At 42.6% G+C, this 21,099-nt stretch overlaps 1 protein-coding gene and 1 pseudogene across 1 annotated transcript; both read left to right on the forward strand.

Moving 5' to 3' along the window:
* LOC144738285 (uncharacterized) overlaps positions 1-9,854 on the forward strand; it is a 59,207-nt pseudogene extending 49,353 nt beyond the window's left edge.
* An 8,931-nt stretch (positions 9,855-18,785) lies between these two features.
* Positions 18,786-20,705, forward strand: LOC144738286 (uncharacterized). The gene has a single exon (XM_078621294.1). The coding sequence runs from the start codon at positions 18,786-18,788 to the stop codon at positions 20,703-20,705; it is 1,920 nt and encodes a 639-aa protein (XP_078477420.1).
* The last annotated feature ends 394 nt before the right edge of the window (positions 20,706-21,099 follow it).

Here is a 21,099-nt window from a genome sequence, read left to right on the forward strand (position 1 = left end):
TCAGGTGAAGCATCTCCAGCACACAAGTTGACCCTCACCTGGCAGCATCGTGGCTGTCCGCTGATCACACTCATAACGTCACACTCATGACGTCACACGCACGAGCTGTAGGGGCTGGGCTCTGTCCGCTCAGTGGCGCTGTTTTCATTAATTTAGCACCACGAGCGGGGAGTCTCATCCCTGTAGTTCCCTGTTGTGGTGCCGCATTCATCACCACGTTGCCCTCAATTATATGTACGCAACACACACACACGAGTGGACATAGCAGTGTATATGCATAGACGAATGTGCATACACACCGCTTTGTACATAGAAACCGCTACACTACCGCTCCCCAAGTGTACTTACACAGCAGTGTAAATACACACGCGCTTACAAGCTATACCATTTCGATTATCAATAAAAGTGTATGACAGCAATCGTAATAATGTTCTTGGATTAAATTAAACAAATCACCTTGATTGTTCTGACGCGTTCATATCAACACAAGTACTTCAATATTTTTATAAAACAAAGTCAGCATGGTATAAAGTTGCACCTCAAAGTCCAAATCAGAATTTTAATACTGCATTTCCCTGGTAACGCCTTTGAACATGCAGCAGTTTGCAGCACATTGCAGGGTGAATATTAACAAATTAACGCGAATTATGCGGTGAGATGAATATATGTATTCAGGATTAAGCTCAATAGCCAGATTCCACAAGTCATGACTAATCCCATATCTGCATTTCCCATAAATATGCTAAATTCCTCTTGATATGCAAACTCTTGGAACCTCCGAGTTCAACCAGACTACACAACAAAGGCTCATTCCTAACAGCGTGTTTCAGCCACACCGAACCTCACAATAATAATATCCTCCCACCCTCAACCAGTATATATACAAGGACTGTTTTCTTGAAATGTATCTTACTTGATACAGCTATCGTGCTGTGACGGTTCCACCTGAAGACGGAAGCTTGTGTTGCCTCCGAAACGTCGTGAGAATTATTTTATTATGTTTTTATATTTTTTATTTTATTATTTCCCTTCTACGTTACTTTACCGAAAGAACCAAGAAGATAGAGAAGCTCTGTTGCTAGATATGCAGATTGTAATTTCCAAAAATAACAATTGAATGTAAAGTTCATGAAATGCAACGTCGGAGAACTTCATCTTTCATAAATGCAACATCATTCCAAACGACCCCACCATTCGTGTGCTGGTGTCATTGACCCAATTCGATTGATACCTGTGACTTACAGCTTTCCACACCTTACGCCACGCTCCCATGACCCCTTCATTCGTTTTTTGTTTATCAGAAGGAGGCACTCCCTGTTGTTTGTCAATCCCCTGCCACGAGTAAAATTTTGCTAAAACAACCCCCTTCCTTCATTGACTGTGTTGGACGGTAACGCAGTAGTGGATGTGAGCAATGTCCCGGAGGGAAGGCTCGTAGCCCCCTCGCTTCCTCTTCTTTCCCTGCATCAACAACAACAACCGCCATTCGCCACTAAGTGGCGGTGACGTCACCACGACGCTTGTGCCAGGCCAAGTGCACCTTGAGGCTACCACGTGAAGTGTCGAACGCCAGCTGGCAGGAGGTTACGGGGCAGACCCAGCAGGTGCCACGGGTCGACTGACCGAGATGACCGAGATGACTGGCTGATGCACCACCTGTGCCCCCTACTGTACAAACTTGATGTGCTTTAGCCACCCGGCGTTCCGCTCGTTGTTGTGAGCGTCGCTCCTCCGCCCTCCGTTGTTGTTGGAGGGCGACTGCCTCCAACTGCCCAGTAGCGTCCTTTACGAGCCTGCATCACCACCTCCACCACCTGCACCTCCTCCACCTCCTCCTTTGTCTCGTCCTCCATCTCTTCCGTCGTGAGAATTATTGTATTATGTTTTATTTTTATTATTTTATTACTTCCCTTCTACGTGACTTTACCGAAAGAACCATGAAGATGAATCCCTGCAGTTTAGAGGACATTGTCGGGTGAATATTAGCAAATTCACAGGAAGCACGGAATTATGCATGGAGATGTATGTAATTATTCAAACAGAAGTGTACAATTACGCAGTAGGATGTACATACGTATTAAGGTTAAATTACAATGGCCAGATTCGCTAAGCTATGTTGCTACATATGCGGATTGTTAATGTAAAAATTAACAATTGAATGCAAAGTCCATGATATGCCCAGACGAGAACAAAGGATTTGTATGCTAGAGGGGAGTTATAAGGGGCTTAAAATCAGACCTCAAGACCATTTCGAGAGGGATTTCGCTGAGGATAGACGCGCAACACCTCGCTCTGCAGATTATCCTTGTCCTGCGAGACCCAGCCTGGCGAGCCTGATTGCCTGGCGACTGGGAGAGTTCGTGGCGATCTCTTCAGACGGGTTACAGGGACATCGACACGCCGTGCATCAACAAGTAAGTGTCTTCGTTAGTGGATAAAACTGGTAGTCGCGTGTAGCCCGACTTACGAGACGTTAATGTGTGTCGGTTAGACGTTAGTGAGAGTTTGCTTCTTGGCGATTTGAGCCAGTCATCCACGCAGCTTAGAGGGTGCCTTTAACTCTCAACAACACCCGCGACTGTTACTCTGCTCTGAAGAATCAGTCACATGGAGCAGATACTCTCTCCACAGCGCCACGCACACACGGGCGAGAAGCCGTTCGATTGCTCTGTTTGTGGAAAGGCATTTGCGGATGAATCAAATCTTAACAGACACCAGAAAACACACAAGAACGAGAAGCCATTCAATTGCGCTGTGTGCGGGAAGGCATTTTCACGGAAATAAAATCTTCACAGGCACCAGAAAACACACTCGGGCGAGAAGCCATTTAATTGCTCTACGAGGGAGAGGACATGTTCACGGTTATCACCCCGAAACAAGCACCAGAAGATCCGCAATGATAGGGAATTGAAATCAAAATGTAGAATTCAAAGTGCTGCAATGAGTCCTGATAAAAATGCATCTTTCTAACCTTTGCAGGTGGATCCTGAGAGATGGCTGGATGGAATGGAGTGGCTGGAGACTCAAGCGTATTGAGTACATCTGTTAACTGTTGCCCTGTGTATATTCGTGTCTCTTAGATGTATTTTTTCAGTCATTTCCATTACTCCGAGCTAGAGTGATGTGAATGTTCTATAATGTATTCAGATGAACGTATTCCTTTTAAGTTCCAGAAGTGTTCACTTATTTCAGGATGACAACAATGTTATATTTCTATAGATGCGTTGCTTCGTCTGGTGGTTGTATCATCGGGACTGGTAAATGTGTGGTGTTTATGGTAGAAGGTGCCATGTCATCTTCTCACAGCTAATTGCGTGTTAAAGTTTATTCTAGACTTCGTCACGTTAAGGTGGTGCTTTGTAGTCCTATCGGACTACTTGTTGATGTGTTGTGAAGCGCAGTGGTTGTGTGGTGGTTCAATTTCTAATTTTACTCTCGTGGTTAAGTGGTAGTGTTGAGCTAAAGTTGGAGAAATACTGTGATCACAACTTTGCTCAATATTTTAAACATGTTCTTTAACTTTTTTTTTTTATCAATGTTTAATAAGTAAAATTACTTAAAATAATAGGTTTCAGAGTGTGCGTGGATTGCACGTTCGTTGTTTTTGTGTTTGATGGCTTGGACTTCTGGACGAATGGCTTCAGTCGAAAAGGACGTCAATGGGGAAATCGACGTTTACGTGTTAGATTTTAAGAATATGTTTTAACTGTTGAAATTGGGAAATAATTTGCCTAGTTCCTTCCTGTTTGAGCATGCGTATTAATAAAGATTTCAATACGAGTATTAACGTGAATTTTCTTGCAGATTAATAAAGACCCGAATTGTTTTTAAAGATGACTGATCGTACGTCATTTCAACCATATCCTTCCTTAGAAAAACACGGACGAGCAGACATACACACACGAGTGTGCTTATAAACACGACTGTCTACACAGCGGTGTGAATTCACACACGAGTGTGCATGTGTCTCTACAAGTTTTAACTTTAATTTGCTTGCAGAACAATAAAAACCTGACATGTTAAAGATGACTAATCGTCCCTTTTTGAAGAAGGGAAATGAAAAAATAATAAAAATTAAACAATTAAAAATTTGTATAATTTTTTTTATTATGTTTATTTTAATTAAATAATAAACAAATTAATTTAAAACAGAATAAAATTACTTTATAAAATTATTTTATGATGTTCTATTATTTTATTATTTCCATTCTACGTGACTTTACCGCAAGAACCAAGAAGATGAAGAAGAAAATAAAACATAATAAAATAATTGTATAATGTTTTATTTTTTTTATTTTATTATTTCCCTTCTTCGTGACTTTACCGAAAGAACCAAGAAGGTTAATATACTTGCAGAATAATAAAGACCTGACATGTTAAAGATGACTAATCGTCCCTTATTGAAGAAGGGAAATAAAAAAATAAAAAATAAAAAAATATTTTTTTAAATAATAATAAAATAATAATTTAAAACCGAATAAAAAAACTTTATTAAATTATTTTATTATTTTTATTATTTTATTATTTCCCTTCTACGTGACTTTACCGAAAGAACAAAGAAGATGAAAAAAAAACATAATAAAATAATTGTATAATGTTTAATTTTTATTATTTTATTATTTCCCTTCTTCGTGACTTTACCGAAAGAACCAAGAAGGTTAATTTACTTGCAGAACAATAAAGACCTGACATGTTAAAGATGACTAATCGTCCCTTATTGCTACAATGTTCATAGCGAACACGTGTGGAGGCGAGTTTCAGGTGAAGCATCTCCAGCACACAAGTTTACCCTCACCTGGCAGCATCGTGGCTGTCCGCTGATCACACTCATGACGTCACACTCATGACGTCACACTCATGACGTCACACTCATGACGTCACACTCATGACGTCACACTCATGACGTCACACTCATGACGTCACACTCATTTGTGTAGTGTTTTTTCTAACCGTCAAAATGCTTCAAACACACAGAGCAATCAAACATATTTGTTCAAATGATCACTCCAGCAGCCATTTTTGAGTATCCAACTGCATGGGGTCGAAAGTGGAATTGTCTTCAGAGCTGATTACATCCACTACATCTAGCCATCTCTCAGGATCCAACTTCATGGGGTCGAAAGAGGAATTGTCGTCAGGACTCATTGCATCCGCTATATGCAACGATCTCTCAGGATCCACCTGCCTAGGTTCGAAAGATGCATTTTTTTCAGGACTCATTGCAGCACTTTGAATTTCACCTTTTGATTTCACTTCCCTATCATTGCGGATCTTCTGGTGCTTGTTTCGGGGTGATGACCGTGAACATGTCCTCTCCCTCGTAGAGCAATGAAATGGCTTCTAGCCCGAGTGTGTTTTCTTCTGAGTGTTAAGAGCTGACTTCCACGCAAATGCATTCCCACAAAGAGAGCACTTGAATGGCTTCTCGCCCGAGTGTGTTTTCTGGTGACTATGAAGATTTTATTTCCGTGAAAATGCCTTCCCGCACACAGCGCAATTGAATAGCTTCTCGTTCGTGTGTGTCTTCTGGTGTCTGTTAAGAGTTGATTTCTCCGCAAATGCCTTCCCACACACCGAGCAATTGAATGGCTTCTCGCCCGTGTGTGTTTTCTGGTGAGTGTTAAGATTTGATTTCTGTGAAAATGCCTTCCCACAAACAGAGCATCTGAATGGCTTCTTGCCCGTGTGTGTTTTCTGGTGTTTGTTAAGATGTGATTTCTGTGAAAATGCCTTCCCACACACAGCGCAATTGAATAGCTTCTCGCCCGTGTGTGTTTTCTGGTGAGTGTTAAGATTTGATTTCTGTGAAAATGCCTTCCCACAAATAGAGCACTTGAACGGCTTCTCGCCCGTGTGTGTTTTCTGGTGATTGTGTAGAATTGTTTTCCGTGAAAATGCCTTCCCACACACAGAGCATTTGAATGGCTTCTCGTTCGTGTGTGTTTTCTGGTGCCTGTGAAGAGATGACTTCAATGCAAATGCCTGTGTAATGTAGTAACTCGGCGGGAGACGACTTCACGGGTAACACACTCTTTATTTTATCAAACTCGTTTACAGGTGACTAACACCTACTTTGTATCTCGGGTGACAACCACCCACTTAGTATCTCGGGTGACAAACACCCACTTAGCTACTTGGCGACTAACGCCCACTGAGCTACTCGGATGACCAACATCCACTTAGTATCTCGGGTGACAAACACCCACTTAGCTACTCGGCGACAAACGCCACTGAGCTACTCGGATGACCAACATCCACTTAGCTACTCGGCGACTAACGCCCCTGAGCTACTCGGGACACTCCCTGCCCGGGGTATCCGTCTCGACTGTGGGTCCCCAGCCCGACCCACGGGGGCGTCGGACCCCGGGTCCCACAGCCTCGCCTCCGAGCCACACAGGGCCCCGGTCCCCACAAGGACGGCGGGACTAGGGGTCTCGTGGCACTAGGTCTTCAGCTCCGTCTTCGGGTCTTCAACTGGGTAACTCTCCCCGAGTGCTCTCGCGCGTCCCCCTTTATACCCCACCTGCGGACGTCGCTGCGAGCACCCACTTATTCGACCAATCGCCGGGCGCTGGCTACGATCCTCTTTTCCCACATCTCATCGTGCCTCACCACCCACGCCGCGCCGCCCCGTCATCTGTCACTCCCGGCGCGCGCGTCCACACCACGCCCACAACGCGTGCCCAACCCCGCACCCCGCGCCGCCCCGTGATCCATCACTGTCACAGTCGGCGCACGTCAATACCACCACTACATATATATGAATCCATTGAAAGGGCAGATCCAGCAGTGGATAGTGTGATTTTAATACGACCACAATGTGATACTAGTAATTATAATGTAATTCAAATCCCGCGGCCCGCAGTTGTCATGTCTGTTTTCCATATCGATACATACTGCGGTAAATGTGAGCAATGTCCTAGAGGGAAGGCTCATAGCCATCACAGCGGCCAACGAGGTCTCCCGACTGTTGCGTGAAAACACGTGGAAAATATATAGACACATGAGTGCACACAGCACTGTACATACACAGCAGCGTTACAACACACGGGACTTTCTGCTATAGACTGAAATGTGATAATAGTTGCGTTACATTATAATAAACAACGCTTACAAACTATACCATCCAGATGGGTATCCACGGCAATTGTAACCATTTTAATTGAGCGAATATAACAATTCACCTTCGTTGTCTAGACACACCCTCATCAACAAGTGTCCTTAAACATAGTTATAAAACCACGTCAACACGCTATGAAGCATGCACCTCTTAGTTAAAGTATATATCGATCAACATTGTGATATCTGAGGCGTTATTTCACAGTTAAGGCCGATACATTGATAGACGTTTACAGGCCACTGTTAATGTGCAAACTAACAACATGCACATGATTATGCAAGGAGATGCCCATCCGTATTCAAAAGCATGCGAACAATTATGCAGTGAAATGCAAAATTCTACTTAGGCTTGAGCACAATGGCCACATGAGATTAGGTTTGTTAGATATGAGGAGAGTTACTTCCGAGAATAACAATTGAATGTGTAGGGGCGTTACGGAAGGGCTGTTATACAATGGGATCACACGGGAAAGAAACACAGTGGGCGTGGCTATGTCGGTGCACTGGAAGGTGCTCCCGGCGACGTCCGCATCGGGCAGCCTGGGGGGCTGACTCGGAGCTGGGATCCCCCGGGGCCCCACCCCTCAGCGGGGGTTTTGGTATGAAAGGGGATGAGCCGGAGGGCTCGGGGAGAGATGGTGAAGCTAACCAGTGAAGACAGAAGATCGTCATAGATAGAGCCCTGGACTCTCGTTGTTAAGTGGTCTTGTTGAGCTAAAGTTGGAGAAAGACATTGCTCACACACGCTAACAAGCGATACCATTTCGATTATCAATAAAAGTGTTTGACAACAATCGTAATAATTGTCGTGAATTAAATTAAACAAATCACCTTGATTTACTGACGCGCTCATATCAACACAAATACTTAAATATTTTTTATAAAACAACGTCAGTACAGTATACATTTGCACCTCTTAGTCCAAATCGAACTGAACATCAGCATTTTGATACTTCAGACTGTATGTCGATGTTAAATCCTCTAAACTTGCAGCAGTTTAGAGGACATTGTCGGGTGAATATTACCAAATTCACAGGAAGCACGGAATTATGCATAGAGATGTATGTAATTATTCAAACAGAAGTGTACAATTACGCAGTATAATGCACATACGTATTAAGGTTAAACTACAATGGCCAGATTCGCTAAGCTATGCTGCGACATATGCGGATTGTTAATGTAAAAATTAACAATTGAATGCAAAGTCTGTGATAATCCAAGTCAAGAACAACGGATTTGGATGCTAGAGGGGAGTTGTAAGGGGCTTAAAATCAGACCTCAAGACCATTTCCAGAGGGATTTCACTGAGGATAGACGCTCGACTCCTCTCTCTGCAGATTACCCTTTTCCTGCGAGACCCAGCCTGGCGAGCACGATTGCCTGGCGACTGGGAGAGTTCGTGGCGATCTCTTCAGACGGGTTACAGGGACATCGACACGCCGTGCATCAACAAGTAAGTGTCTTCGTTAGTGGATACAACTGGTAGTCGCGTGTAGCCCGACTTACGAGACGTTACTGTGTGTCGGTTAGACGTTAGTGAGAGTTTGATTTTTGGCGATTTGAGACAGACATCCACGCAGCTTAGAGGGTGCCTTTAACTCTCAACAACACCCGCCACTGTTACTCTGCTCTGAAGAATCAGTCACATGGAGCAGATAAACTCTCCACAGCGCCACGCACACATGGGCCAGAAGCCGTTCAATTGCTCTGTGTGTGGGAAGGCATTTTCACATAAACAACATCTTAACAGACACCAGAAAACACACACGGGCGAGAAGCCATTCAAGTGCTCTGTTTGTTTGAAGGCATTTGCAGAGAAATCAACACTAAACAGTCACCAGAAAACACACACGGGCGAGAAGCCATTCAAGTGCTCTGTTTGTTTGCAGGCATTTGCACAGAAATCAACTCTAAACAGTCACCAGAAAACACACACGGGCGAGAAGCCATTCAAGTGCTCTGTTTGTGAGAAGGCATTTGCGGAGAAATCAACTCTAAACAGTCACCAGAAGACACACTCGGGCGAGAAGCCATTCAAGTGCTCTGTGTGTGGGAAGGCATTTTCACATAAACAACATCTTAACAGACACCAGAAAACACACACGGGCGAGAAGCCATTCAAGTGCTCTGTTTGTTTGAAGGCATTTGCAGAGAAATCAACACTAAACAGTCACCAGAAAACACACACGAACGAGAAGCCATTCAATTGCTCTGTGTGCGGGAAGGCATTTTCACGGAAATAAAATCTTCACAGTCACCAGACAACACACTCGGGTGAGAAGCCATTCAAGTGCTCTCTTTGTGGGAATGCATTTGCGTGGAAGTCAGCTCTTAACACTCACCAGAAAACACACTCGGGCGAGAAGCCATTTAATTGCTCTACGAGGGAGAGGACATGTCCACGGCCATCACCCCGAAACAAGCATCAGAAGATCCGCAATGATAGGGAAGTAAAATCTAAAGGTGAAATTCAAAGTGCTGCAATGAGTCCTGAAAAAAATGCATCTTTCGAACCGATGCAGGCGGATCCTGAGAGATCGTTGAATGTAGCGGATGTAATGAGTCCTGACGACAATTCCTCATTCGACCCGATGCAGTTGGATCCTGAGAGATGGCTAGATGTAGTGGATGTAATCAGCGCTGAAGACAATTCCACTTTCGACCCCATGCAGTTGGATAATCAAAAATGGCTGCTGGAGTGGCTGGAAAATCAAAGTTTTGAGCACTTCTTTTAGCTGTTGAAGTCCTGGAACGTGCATGTCTGTATCTCTGTAAGATCAATTAATAACGTACAACTCTTTTTTAATCAGTGATTTGCAGCAGTACACCAAGCTAGTGTGATCATTTGAACAAATATGTTTGATTGCTCTGTGTGTTTGAAGCATTTTCACGGTTAGAAAACACTTCACAAGTCATCAGGAATAAAAAGCTGAATTCGAAAGTGATGTAATAAGTTCTAAAGGAAATTCCTCTTTTGACCACATGAAGTTGGATCTGAAGAGATGGCTTGGTGTAGTGGAGTGGCTGGAGACTCAAACGTATTGAGTACATCTGTTTACTGTTGCCCTGTGTATATTCGTGTCTCTTAGATATATTTTTTCAGTGATTTTCAGTACACCGAGCCTGAGTGATGTTGTGAATGCTCTATGATGTGTTCAGATGAAAGTCTTCCTTTAAAGTTCTAGAAGTGTTCGCTTACTTCAGGATGGCAACAATGTTATTCTTCGAAAGATACATTGCTTCGTCTGGTAGTTGGATCATCGGGGCTGTCAAATGGCTGGTGCTTATGCTAGAAGGAGGCATGTGTTGTAATCTTCTCACAGCAAATGATGTGAGCGTGCTGTCTTGTTTATTCCAGACGTTGTCACGTGTGCTTCGTAGTCATCTCGGATTACTTGTTGATGTAGTGTGATGCGCAGTGGTTGTGTGGTGGTTCAATTTCTAATTTTTCTCTCGTGGTTAAGTGGTTTTGTTGAGCTAAAGTTGGAGAAAAACTGTGATCACAACTTTGCTCAATATTTAAAACATGTTCTTTAATTTTTTATCATTGTGTAATAAATAAAATAACTTAAAATTATAGGTTTCAGAGTGTGCGTGGATTGCACGTTCGTTGTTCTTGTGTTTGATGGCTTGGACTTCTGGACGAATGGCTTCAGTCGAAAAGGACGTCAATGGGGAAATCGACGTTTACGTGTTAGATTTTAAGAATATGTTTCAACTGTTGAATTCCTATTGGGATATAATTTCCCTAGTTCCTTCCTGTTTGAGCAAGCGTATTAATACAGATTTCGATACGAGTATTAACGTGAATTTTCTTGCAGATTAATAAAGACCTGAATTGTTTTTAAAGATGACTGATCGTACGTTATTTCAACCATATCCTTCCTTTAAAAAACACGGACGAGTAGACATACACACACAAGTGTGCTTATAAACATGACTGTCTATACAGCGGTGTGCATTCACACACGAGTGTGCATGTGTTTCTACGAGTTTACACTTTAATTTACTTGCAGAACAATAAAGACCTGACATGTTAATGATGACTAATCGTCCCTTATTGAAGAAGGGAAATAAAAAAATAATAAAAATAAATTTTATTTTTTTATTATGTTTTATTATTTAATAAAAATAATAATAATAAAAACATTTTTAACAATTTTTTATTATGTTTTATTTTCATTAAATAATAAAAAAAATGTTATTTTATAACAGAATAAAATAACTTTATAAAAATGTTTTTTTATTTTTTTTATTTTATTATTTCCCTTCTACGTGACTTTACCGAAAGAACCAAGAAGGTAAATTTATTTGCAGAACAATAAAAACCTGACATGTTAAAGATGACTAATCGTCCCTTATTGCTGCAATGTTCATAGCGAACACGTGTGGAGGCGAGTTTCAGGTGAAGCATCTCCAGCACACAAGTTGACCCTCACCTGGCAGCATCGTGGCTGTCCGCTGATCACACTCATGACGTCACACTCATGACGTCACACGCACGAGCTGTAGGGGCGGGGCTCTGTCCGCTCAGTGGCGCTGTTTTCATTAATTTAGCACCACGAGCGGGGAGTCTCATCCCTGTAGTTCCCTGTTGTGGTGCCGCATTCATCACCACGTTGCCCTCAATTCTTTGTACGCAACACACACCCACACACGAGAGGACATAGCAGTGTATATGCATAGACGAATGTGCATACACACCGCTTTGTGCATACAAACAGCTACACTACCGCTCCCCAAGTGTACTTACACTGCAGTGCAAATACACACACGCTTACAAGCGATACCATTTCGATTATCATTAAAAGTGTATGACAGCAATCGTAATAATTTTCGTGGATTAAATTAAACAAATCACCTTGATTGTTCTGACGCGCTCATATCAACACAAGTGCTTCAATATTTTTATAAAACAAAGTCAGCATGGTATAAACCTGCACCTCAAAGTCCAAATCACAATTTTAATACTACAGTCTGCATCTGCCTGGTAACGCCTTTGAACAGGCAGCAGTTTGCAGCACATTGCAGGGTGAATATTAGCAAATTAACGTGAATTATGCGGTGACATGAATATACGTATTCAGGATTAAGCTCAATTGCCAGATTCCACAAGTAATGACTAATCCCATATCTGCATTTCCCATAAATATGCTAAATTCATCTTGATATGCAAACTCTTGGAACCTCCGAGTTCAACCAGCCTACACAACAAAGGCTCATTCCTAACAGCGTGTTTCAGCCGCATCGAACCTCACAATAATAATATCCTCCCACCCTCAACCAGTATATATATACAAGGACTGTTTTCTTGAAATTTCTCTTACTTGATACAGCTATCGTGCTGTGACGGTTCCACCTGAAGACGGAAGCTTGTGTTGCCTCCGAAACGTCGTGAGAATTAATTTATTATGTTTTATTTATTTTATTTTATTATTTCCCTTCTACGTTACTTTACCGAAAGAACCAAGAAGATAGAGAAGCTCTGTTGCTAGATATGCAGATTGTAAATTCCAAAAATAACAATTGAATGTAAAGTTCATGAAATGCAACGTCGAGAACTTCATCTTTCATCAATGCAACATCATTCCAAACGACCCCACCATTCGTGTGCTGGTGTCATTGACCCAATTCGATTGATACCTGTGACTTACAGCTTTCCACACCTTACGCCACGCTCCCACGCCCCCTTCATTCGTGTTTTGTTTCTCAGAAGGAGGCATTCCCTGTTGTTTGCCAATCCCCTGCCACGAGTAAAGTTTTGAAAAAACAACCCCCTTCCTTCATTGTCTCGTCCTCCATCTCTTCCGTCGTGAGAATTATTTTATTATGTTTTATTTTTATTATTTTATTACTTCCCTTCTACGTGACTTTACCGAAAGAACCATGAAGATGAATCCCTGCAGTTTAGAGGACATTGTCGGGTGAATATTAGCAAATTCACAGGAAGCACGGAATTATGCATGGAGATGTATGTAATTATTCAAACAGAAGTGTACAATTACGCAGTATAATGTGCATACGTATTAAGGTTAAATTACAATGGCCAGATTCGCTAAGCTATGTTGCTACATATGCGGATTGTTAATGTAAAAAATTAACAATTGAATGCAAAGTCCATGATAGGCCAAGTCGAGAACAAAGGATTTGGATGCTAGAGGGGAGTTATAAGGGGCTTAAATTTAGGCCTCAAGACCATTTCGAGAGGGATTTCACTGAGGATAGACGCGCAACTCCTCGCTCTGCAGATTACCCTTTTCCTGCGAGACCCAGCCTGGCGAGCCCGATTGCCTGGCGACTGGGAGAGTTCGTGGCGATCTCTTCAGACGGGTTACAGGGAGATCGACACGCCGTGCATCAACAAGTAAGTGTCTTCGTTAGTGGATAAAACTGGTAGTCGCGTGTAGCCCGACTTACGAGACGTTACTGTGTGTCGGTTAGACGTTAGTGAGAGTTTGCTTTTTGGCAATTTGAGCCAGACATGCACGCAGCTTAGAGGGTGCCTTTAACTCTCAACAACACCCGCGACTGTTACTCTGCTCTGAAGAATCAGTCACATGGAGCAGATAAACTCTCCACAGCGCCACGCACACACGGGCGAGAAGCCGTTCAATTGCTCTGTTTGTTTGAAGGAATTTTCATGGAAGTCATATCTTCACAGGCACCAGAAGACACACACGGGCGATAAGCCATTCAAGTGCTCTGTGTGTGGGAAGGCATTTTCACTGAAATCAAATCTTAACACTCACCAGAAAACACACTCTGGTGAGAAGCCATTCAATTGCTCTGTGTGTGGGAAGACATTTTCACTGAAATCCAATCTTAACACTCACCAGAAAACACACTCTGGTGAGAAGCCATTCAAGTGCTCTGTGTGTGGGAAGGCATTTTCACAGAAATCACATCTTAACACTCACCAGAAAACACACTCTGGTGAGAAGCCATTCAATTTCTCTGTGTGTGGGAAGACATTTTCACAGAAATCCAATCTTAACACTCACCAGAAGACACACACGGGCGAGAAGCCATTCAAGTGCGCTGTGTGTGGGAAGACATTTTCACTGAAATCCAATCTTAACACTCACCAGAAGACACACACGGGCGAGAAGCCATTCAATTGCTCTGTGTGTGGGAAGACATTTTCACTGAAATCCAATCTTAACACTCACCAGAAAACACACTCTGGTGAGAAGCCATTCAAGTGCTCTGTGTGTGGGAAGGCATTTTCACAGAAATCACATCTTAACACTCACCAGAAAACACACTCTGGTGAGAAGCCATTCAATTTCTCTGTGTGTGGGAAGACATTTTCACAGAAATCCAATCTTAACACTCACCAGAAGACACACACGGGCGAGAAGCCATTCAAGTGCGCTGTGTGTGGGAAGACATTTTCACTGAAATCCAATCTTAACACTCACCATAAGACACACACGGGCGAGAAGCCATTCAATTGCTCTGTGTGTGGGAAGACATTTTCACTGAAATCCAATCTTAACACTCACCAGAAAACACACTCTGGTGAGAAGCCATTCAAGTGCTCTGTGTGTGGGAAGGCATTTTCACAGAAATCACATCTTAACACTCACCAGAAAACACACTCTGGTGAGAAGCCATTCAATTTCTCTGTGTGTGGGAAGACATTTTCACAGAAATCCAATCTTAACACTCACCAGAAGACACACACGGGCGAGAAGCCATTCAAGTGCGCTGTGTGTGGGAAGATATTTTCACTGAAATCCAATCTTAACACTCACCAGAAGACACACTCGGGCGAGAAGCCATTCAAGTGCTCTCTTTGTGCGAAGGCATTTGTAAGGAAGTCAGATCTTCACAGGCACCAGAAAACGCACTCGGGTGAAAAGCCATTAAATTGCTCTCCGAGGGAGAGAACATGTTCACGGTCATCTCCACGAAACAAGCATCAGAAGATCCGGAATGATAGGGAAGTGGAATCAAAAGGTGTAATGCAAAGTGCTGCAATGAGTCCTGAAAAAGATGCATCTTTTCATCCTATACAGGTGGATCCTGAGAGATGCCTAGATGTAGTGGATGTCATGATTCCTGACAACAATTCCTTTTTAGACCTCATGCAGTTGGATCCTGAGAGGTTGCTGGATGTAATGAGCCCTGACGACAATTCCTCTTTCGACCCCATGCAGGTGGATACTGAGAGATGTCTGCTGGAATGGCTGGAGAGTCAAAGTTTTGAGTACTTCTGTTAACTCTTGAAGTCCTGGAATGTGCATGTTTGTGTCTCTGTTAGATCAGTTAATAAGGTACGAAATATTATTTCCGTGATTTGCAGTACTCCAAGCTAGATTGATGTTTCGGCCACAACGCAAGCAGCCGTATTCAGGTGGAGAACAGGTCTGTCAAGTAGTCATTCAGACTCTGTCTACTTGACAGACCTATTCTCCACCTGAAGATGGCTGCTTGCGTTATGGCCGAAAAGTCGTTATGTTTTATTTTTATTATTTTATTACTTCACTTCTACGTGACTTTACCAAAAGAACCAAGAAGATTTATCCCTGCAGTCACGAAAGCTTTAAATCGAAATAGAGTGATGTTGTGAATGCACTATAATGTGTTCAGATGAACGTATTCCTTTTAAGTTCCAGAAGTGTTCACTTATTTCAGGATTACAACAATGTTATACTTCTATAGATGCGTTGCTTCGTCTGGTGGTTGTATCATCGGGACTGGTAAATGTGTGGTGTTTATGTTCATCTTCTCACAGTTAATTGCGTGTTGAAGTTTATTCTAGACGTCGTCACGTTAAGGTGGTGCCTTGTAGTCCTATCGGACTACTTGTTGATGTGTTGTGAAGCGCAGTGGTTGTGTGGTGGTTCAATTTCTAATTTTACTCTCGTGGTTAAGTGGTTTTGTTTAGCTAAAGTTGGAGAAATACTGTGATCACAACTTTGCTCTATATTTTAAACATGTTCTTGAATTTTTTTTATCATTGTGTAATAAATAAATAACTTAATAATAGGTTTCAAAGTGTGCCTGGATTGCACGTTCGTTGTTCTTGTGTTTGATGGCTTGGACTTCTGGACGAATGGCTTCAGTCGAAAAGGATGTCAATGGGGAAATCGACGTTTACGTGTTAGATTTTAAGAATATGTTTTAACTGTTGAAATTGGGAAATAATTTGCCCAGTTCCTTCCTCTTTGAGCAAGCGTATTAATAAATATTTCGATACGAGTGTTAACGTGAATTTTCTTGCAGATTAATAAAGACCTGAATTGTTTTTAAAGATGACTGATCGTACCTTATTTCAACCATATCCTTCCTTTAAAAAACACGGACGAGTAGACATACACACACAAGTGTGCTTATAAACACGACTGTCTATACAGCGGTGTGCATTCACACACGAGTGTGCATGTGTCTCTACGAGTTTTAACTTTAATTTGCTTGCAGAACAATAAAGACCTGACATGTTAAAGATGACTAATCGTCCCTTTTTGCTACAATGTTCATAGCGAACACGTGTGGAGGCGAGTTTCAGGTGAAGCATCTCCAGCACACAAGTTTACCCTCACCTGGCAGCATCGTGGCTGTCCGCTGATCACACTCATGACGTCACACTCATGACGTCACACGCACGAGCTGTAGGGGCGGGGCTCTGTCCACTCAGTGGCGCTGTTTTCATTAATTTAGCACAACGAGCGGGGAGTCTCATCCCTGTAGTTCCCTGTTGTGGTGCCGCATTCATCACCACGTTGCCCTCAATTCTTTGTGCTCAACACACACCCACACACGAGAGGACATAGCAGTGTATATGCATAGACGAATGTGCATACACACCGCTTTGTACATACAAACAGCTACACTACCGCTCCCCAAGTGTACTTACACTGCAGTGTAAATACACACACGCTTACAAGCGATACCATTTCGATTATCATTAAAAGTGTATGACAGAAATCGTAATAATTTTCGTGGATTAAATTAAACAAATCACCTTGATTGTTCTGACGCGCTCATATCAACACAAGTGCTTCAATATTTTTATAAAACAAAGTCAGCATGGTATAAACCTGCACCTCAAAGTCCAAATCACAATTTTAATACTACAGTCTGCATCTGCCTGGTAACGCCTTTGAACAGGCAGCAGTTTGCAGCACATTGCAGGGTGAATATTAGCAAATTAACGTGAATTATGCGGTGACATGAATATACGTATTCAGGATTAAGCTCAATTGCCAGATTCCACAAGTAATGACTAATCCCATATCTGCATTTCCCATAAATATGCTAAATTCATCTTGATATGCAAACTCTTGGAACCTCCGAGTTCAACCAGCCTACACAACAAAGGCTCATTCCTAACAGCGTGTTTCAGCCGCATCGAACCTCACAATAATAATATCCTCCCACCCTCAACCAGTATATATATACAAGGACTGTTTTCTTGAAATTTCTCTTACTTGATACAGCTATCGTGCTGTGACGGTTCCACCTGAAGACGGAAGCTTGTGTTGCCTCCGAAACGTCGTGAGAATTAATTTATTATGTTTTATTTATTTTATTTTATTATTTCCCTTCTACGTGACTTTACCGAAAGAACCAAGAAGATAGAGAAGCTCTGTTGCTAGATATGCAGATTGTAAATTCCAAAAATAACAATTGAATGTAAAGTTCATGAAATGCAACGTCGAGAACTTCATCTTTCATCAATGCAACATCATTCCAAACGACCCCACCATTCGTGTGCTGGTGTCATTGACCCAATTCGATTGATACCTGTGACTTACAGCTTTCCACACCTTACGCCACGCTCCCACGCCCCCTTCATTCGTGTTTTGTTTCTCAGAAGGAGGCATTCCCTGTTGTTTGCCAATCCCCTGCCACGAGTAAAGTTTTGAAAAAACAACCCCCTTCCTTCATTGTCTCGTCCTCCATCTCTTCCGTCGTGAGAATTATTTTATTATGTTTTATTTTTATTATTTTATTACTTCCCTTCTACGTGACTTTACCGAAAGAACCATGAAGATGAATCCCTGCAGTTTAGAGGACATTGTCGGGTGAATATTAGCAAATTCACAGGAAGCACGGAATTATGCATGGAGATGTATGTAATTATTCAAACAGAAGTGTACAATTACGCAGTATAATGTGCATACGTATTAAGGTTAAATTACAATGGACAGATTCGCTAAGCTATGTTGCTACATATGCGGATTGTTAATGTAAAAAATTAACAATTGAATGCAAAGTCCATGATAGGCCAAGTCGAGAACAAAGGATTTGGATGCTAGAGGGGAGTTATAAGGGGCTTAAATTTAGGCCTCAAGACCATTTCGAGAGGGATTTCACTGAGGATAGACGCGCAACTCCTGGCTCTGCAGATTACCCTTTTCCTGCGAGACCCAGCCTGGCGAGCCCGATTGCCTGGCGACTGGGAGAGTTCGTGGCGATCTCTTCAGACGGGTTACAGGGAGATCGACACGCCGTGCATCAACAAGTAAGTGTCTTCGTTAGTGGATAAAACTGGTAGTCGCGTGTAGCCCGACTTACGAGACGTTACTGTGTGTCGGTTAGACGTTAGTGAGAGTTTGCTTTTTGGCAATTTGAGCCAGACATGCACGCAGCTTAGAGGGTGCCTTTAACTCTCAACAACACCCGCGACTGTTACTCTGCTCTGAAGAATCAGTCACATGGAGCAGATAAACTCTCCACAGCGCCACGCACACACGGGCGAGAAGCCGTTCAATTGCTCTGTTTGTTTGAAGGAATTTTCATGGAAGTCATATCTTCACAGGCACCAGAAGACACACACGGGCGAGAAGCCATTCAAGTGCTCTGTGTGTGGGAAGGCATTTTCACTGAAATCAAATCTTAACACTCACCAGAAAACACACTCTGGTGAGAAGCCATTCAATTGCTCTGTGTGTGGGAAGACATTTTCACTGAAATCCAATCTTAACACTCACCAGAAAACACACTCTGGTGAGAAGCCATTCAAGTGCTCTGTGTGTGGGAAGGCATTTTCACAGAAATCACATCTTAACACTCACCAGAAAACACACTCTGGTGAGAAGCCATTCAATTTCTCTGTGTGTGGGAAGGCATTTTCACAGAAATCACATCTTAACACTCACCAGAAAACACACTCTGGTGAGAAGCCATTCAATTTCTCTGTGTGTGGGAAGACATTTTCACAGAAATCCAATCTTAACACTCACCAGAAGACACACACGGGCGAGAAGCCATTCAAGTGCGCTGTGTGTGGGAAGACATTTTCACTGAAATCCAATCTTAACACTCACCAGAAGACACACACGGGCGAGAAGCCATTCAATTGCTCTGTGTGTGGGAAGACATTTTCACTGAAATCCAATCTTAACACTCACCAGAAAATACACTCTGGTGAGAAGCCATTCAAGTGCTCTGTGTGTGGGAAGGCATTTTCACAGAAATCACATCTTAACACTCACCAGAAAACACACTCTGGTGAGAAGCCATTCAATTTCTCTGTGTGTGGGAAGACATTTTCACAGAAATCCAATCTTAACACTCACCAGAAGACACACACGGGCGAGAAGCCATTCAAGTGCGCTGTGTGTGGGAAGACATTTTCACTGAAATCCAATCTTAACACTCACCATAAGACACACACGGGCGAGAAGCCATTCAATTGCTCTGTGTGTGGGAAGACATTTTCACTGAAATCCAATCTTAACACTCACCAGAAAACACACTCTGGTGAGAAGCCATTCAATTTCTCTGTGTGTGGGAAGACATTTTCACTGAAATCCAATCTTAACACTCACCAGAAGACACACACGGGCGAGAAGCCATTCAATTGCTCTGTGTGTGGGAAGACATTTTCACTGAAATCCAATCTTAACACTCACCAGAAAACACACTCTGGTGAGAAGCCATTCAAGTGCTCTGTGTGTGGGAAGGCATTTTCACAGAAATCACATCTTAACACTCACCAGAAAACACACTCTGGTGAGAAGCCATTCAATTTCTCTGTGTGTGGGAAGACATTTTCACAGAAATCCAATCTTAACACTCACCAGAAGACACACACGGGCGAGAAGCCATTCAAGTGCGCTGTGTGTGGAAAGACATTTTCACTGAAATCCAATCTTAACACTCACCAGAAGACACACTCGGGCGAGAAGCCATTCAAGTGCTCTCTTTGTGCGAAGGCATTTGTAAGGAAGTCAGATCTTCACAGGCACCAGAAAACGCACTCGGGTGAAAAGCCATTAAATTGCTCTCCGAGGGAGAGAACATGTTCACGGTCATCTCCACGAAACAAGCATCAGAAGATCCGGAATGATAGGGAAGTGGAATCAAAAGGTGTAATGCAAAGTGCTGCAATGAGTCCTGAAAAAGATGCATCTTTTCATCCTATACAGGTGGATCCTGAGAGATGCCTAGATGTAGTGGATGTCATGATTCCTGACAACAATTCCTTTTTAGACCTCATGCAGTTGGATCCTGAGAGGTTGCTGGATGTAATGAGCCCTGACGACAATTCCTCTTTCGACCCCATGCAGGTGGATACTGAGACATGGCTGCTGGAATGGCTGGAGAGTCAAAGTTTTGAGTTCTTCTGTTAACTCTTGAAGTCCTGGAATGTGCATGTTTGTGTCTCTGTTAGATCAGTTAATAAGGTACGAATTATTATTTCCGTGATTTCCAGTACTCCAAGCTAGAGTGATGTTTCGGCCACAACGCAAGCATCCGTCTTCAGGTGGAGAACAGGTCTGTCAAGTAGACAGAGTCATTCAGACTCTGAGTCATTCAGACTCTGTCTACTTGACAGACCTATTCTCCACCTGAAGATGGCTGCTTGCGTTGTGGCCGAAAAGTCGTGAAAATTATTTCATTATGTTTTATTTTTATTATTTTATTACTTCACTTCTACGTGACTTTACCAAAAGAACCAAGAAGATTGATCCCTGCAGTCACGAAAGCTTTAAATCGAAATAGAGTGATGTTGTGAATGCTCTA

The sequence above is a fragment of the Lampetra planeri genome, chromosome 81 (genome assembly GCF_965212315.1).
Source record: "Lampetra planeri chromosome 81, kcLamPlan1.2.h2, whole genome shotgun sequence".
In the NCBI taxonomy this organism is placed as follows: Eukaryota; Metazoa; Chordata; class Hyperoartia; order Petromyzontiformes; family Petromyzontidae; genus Lampetra; species Lampetra planeri.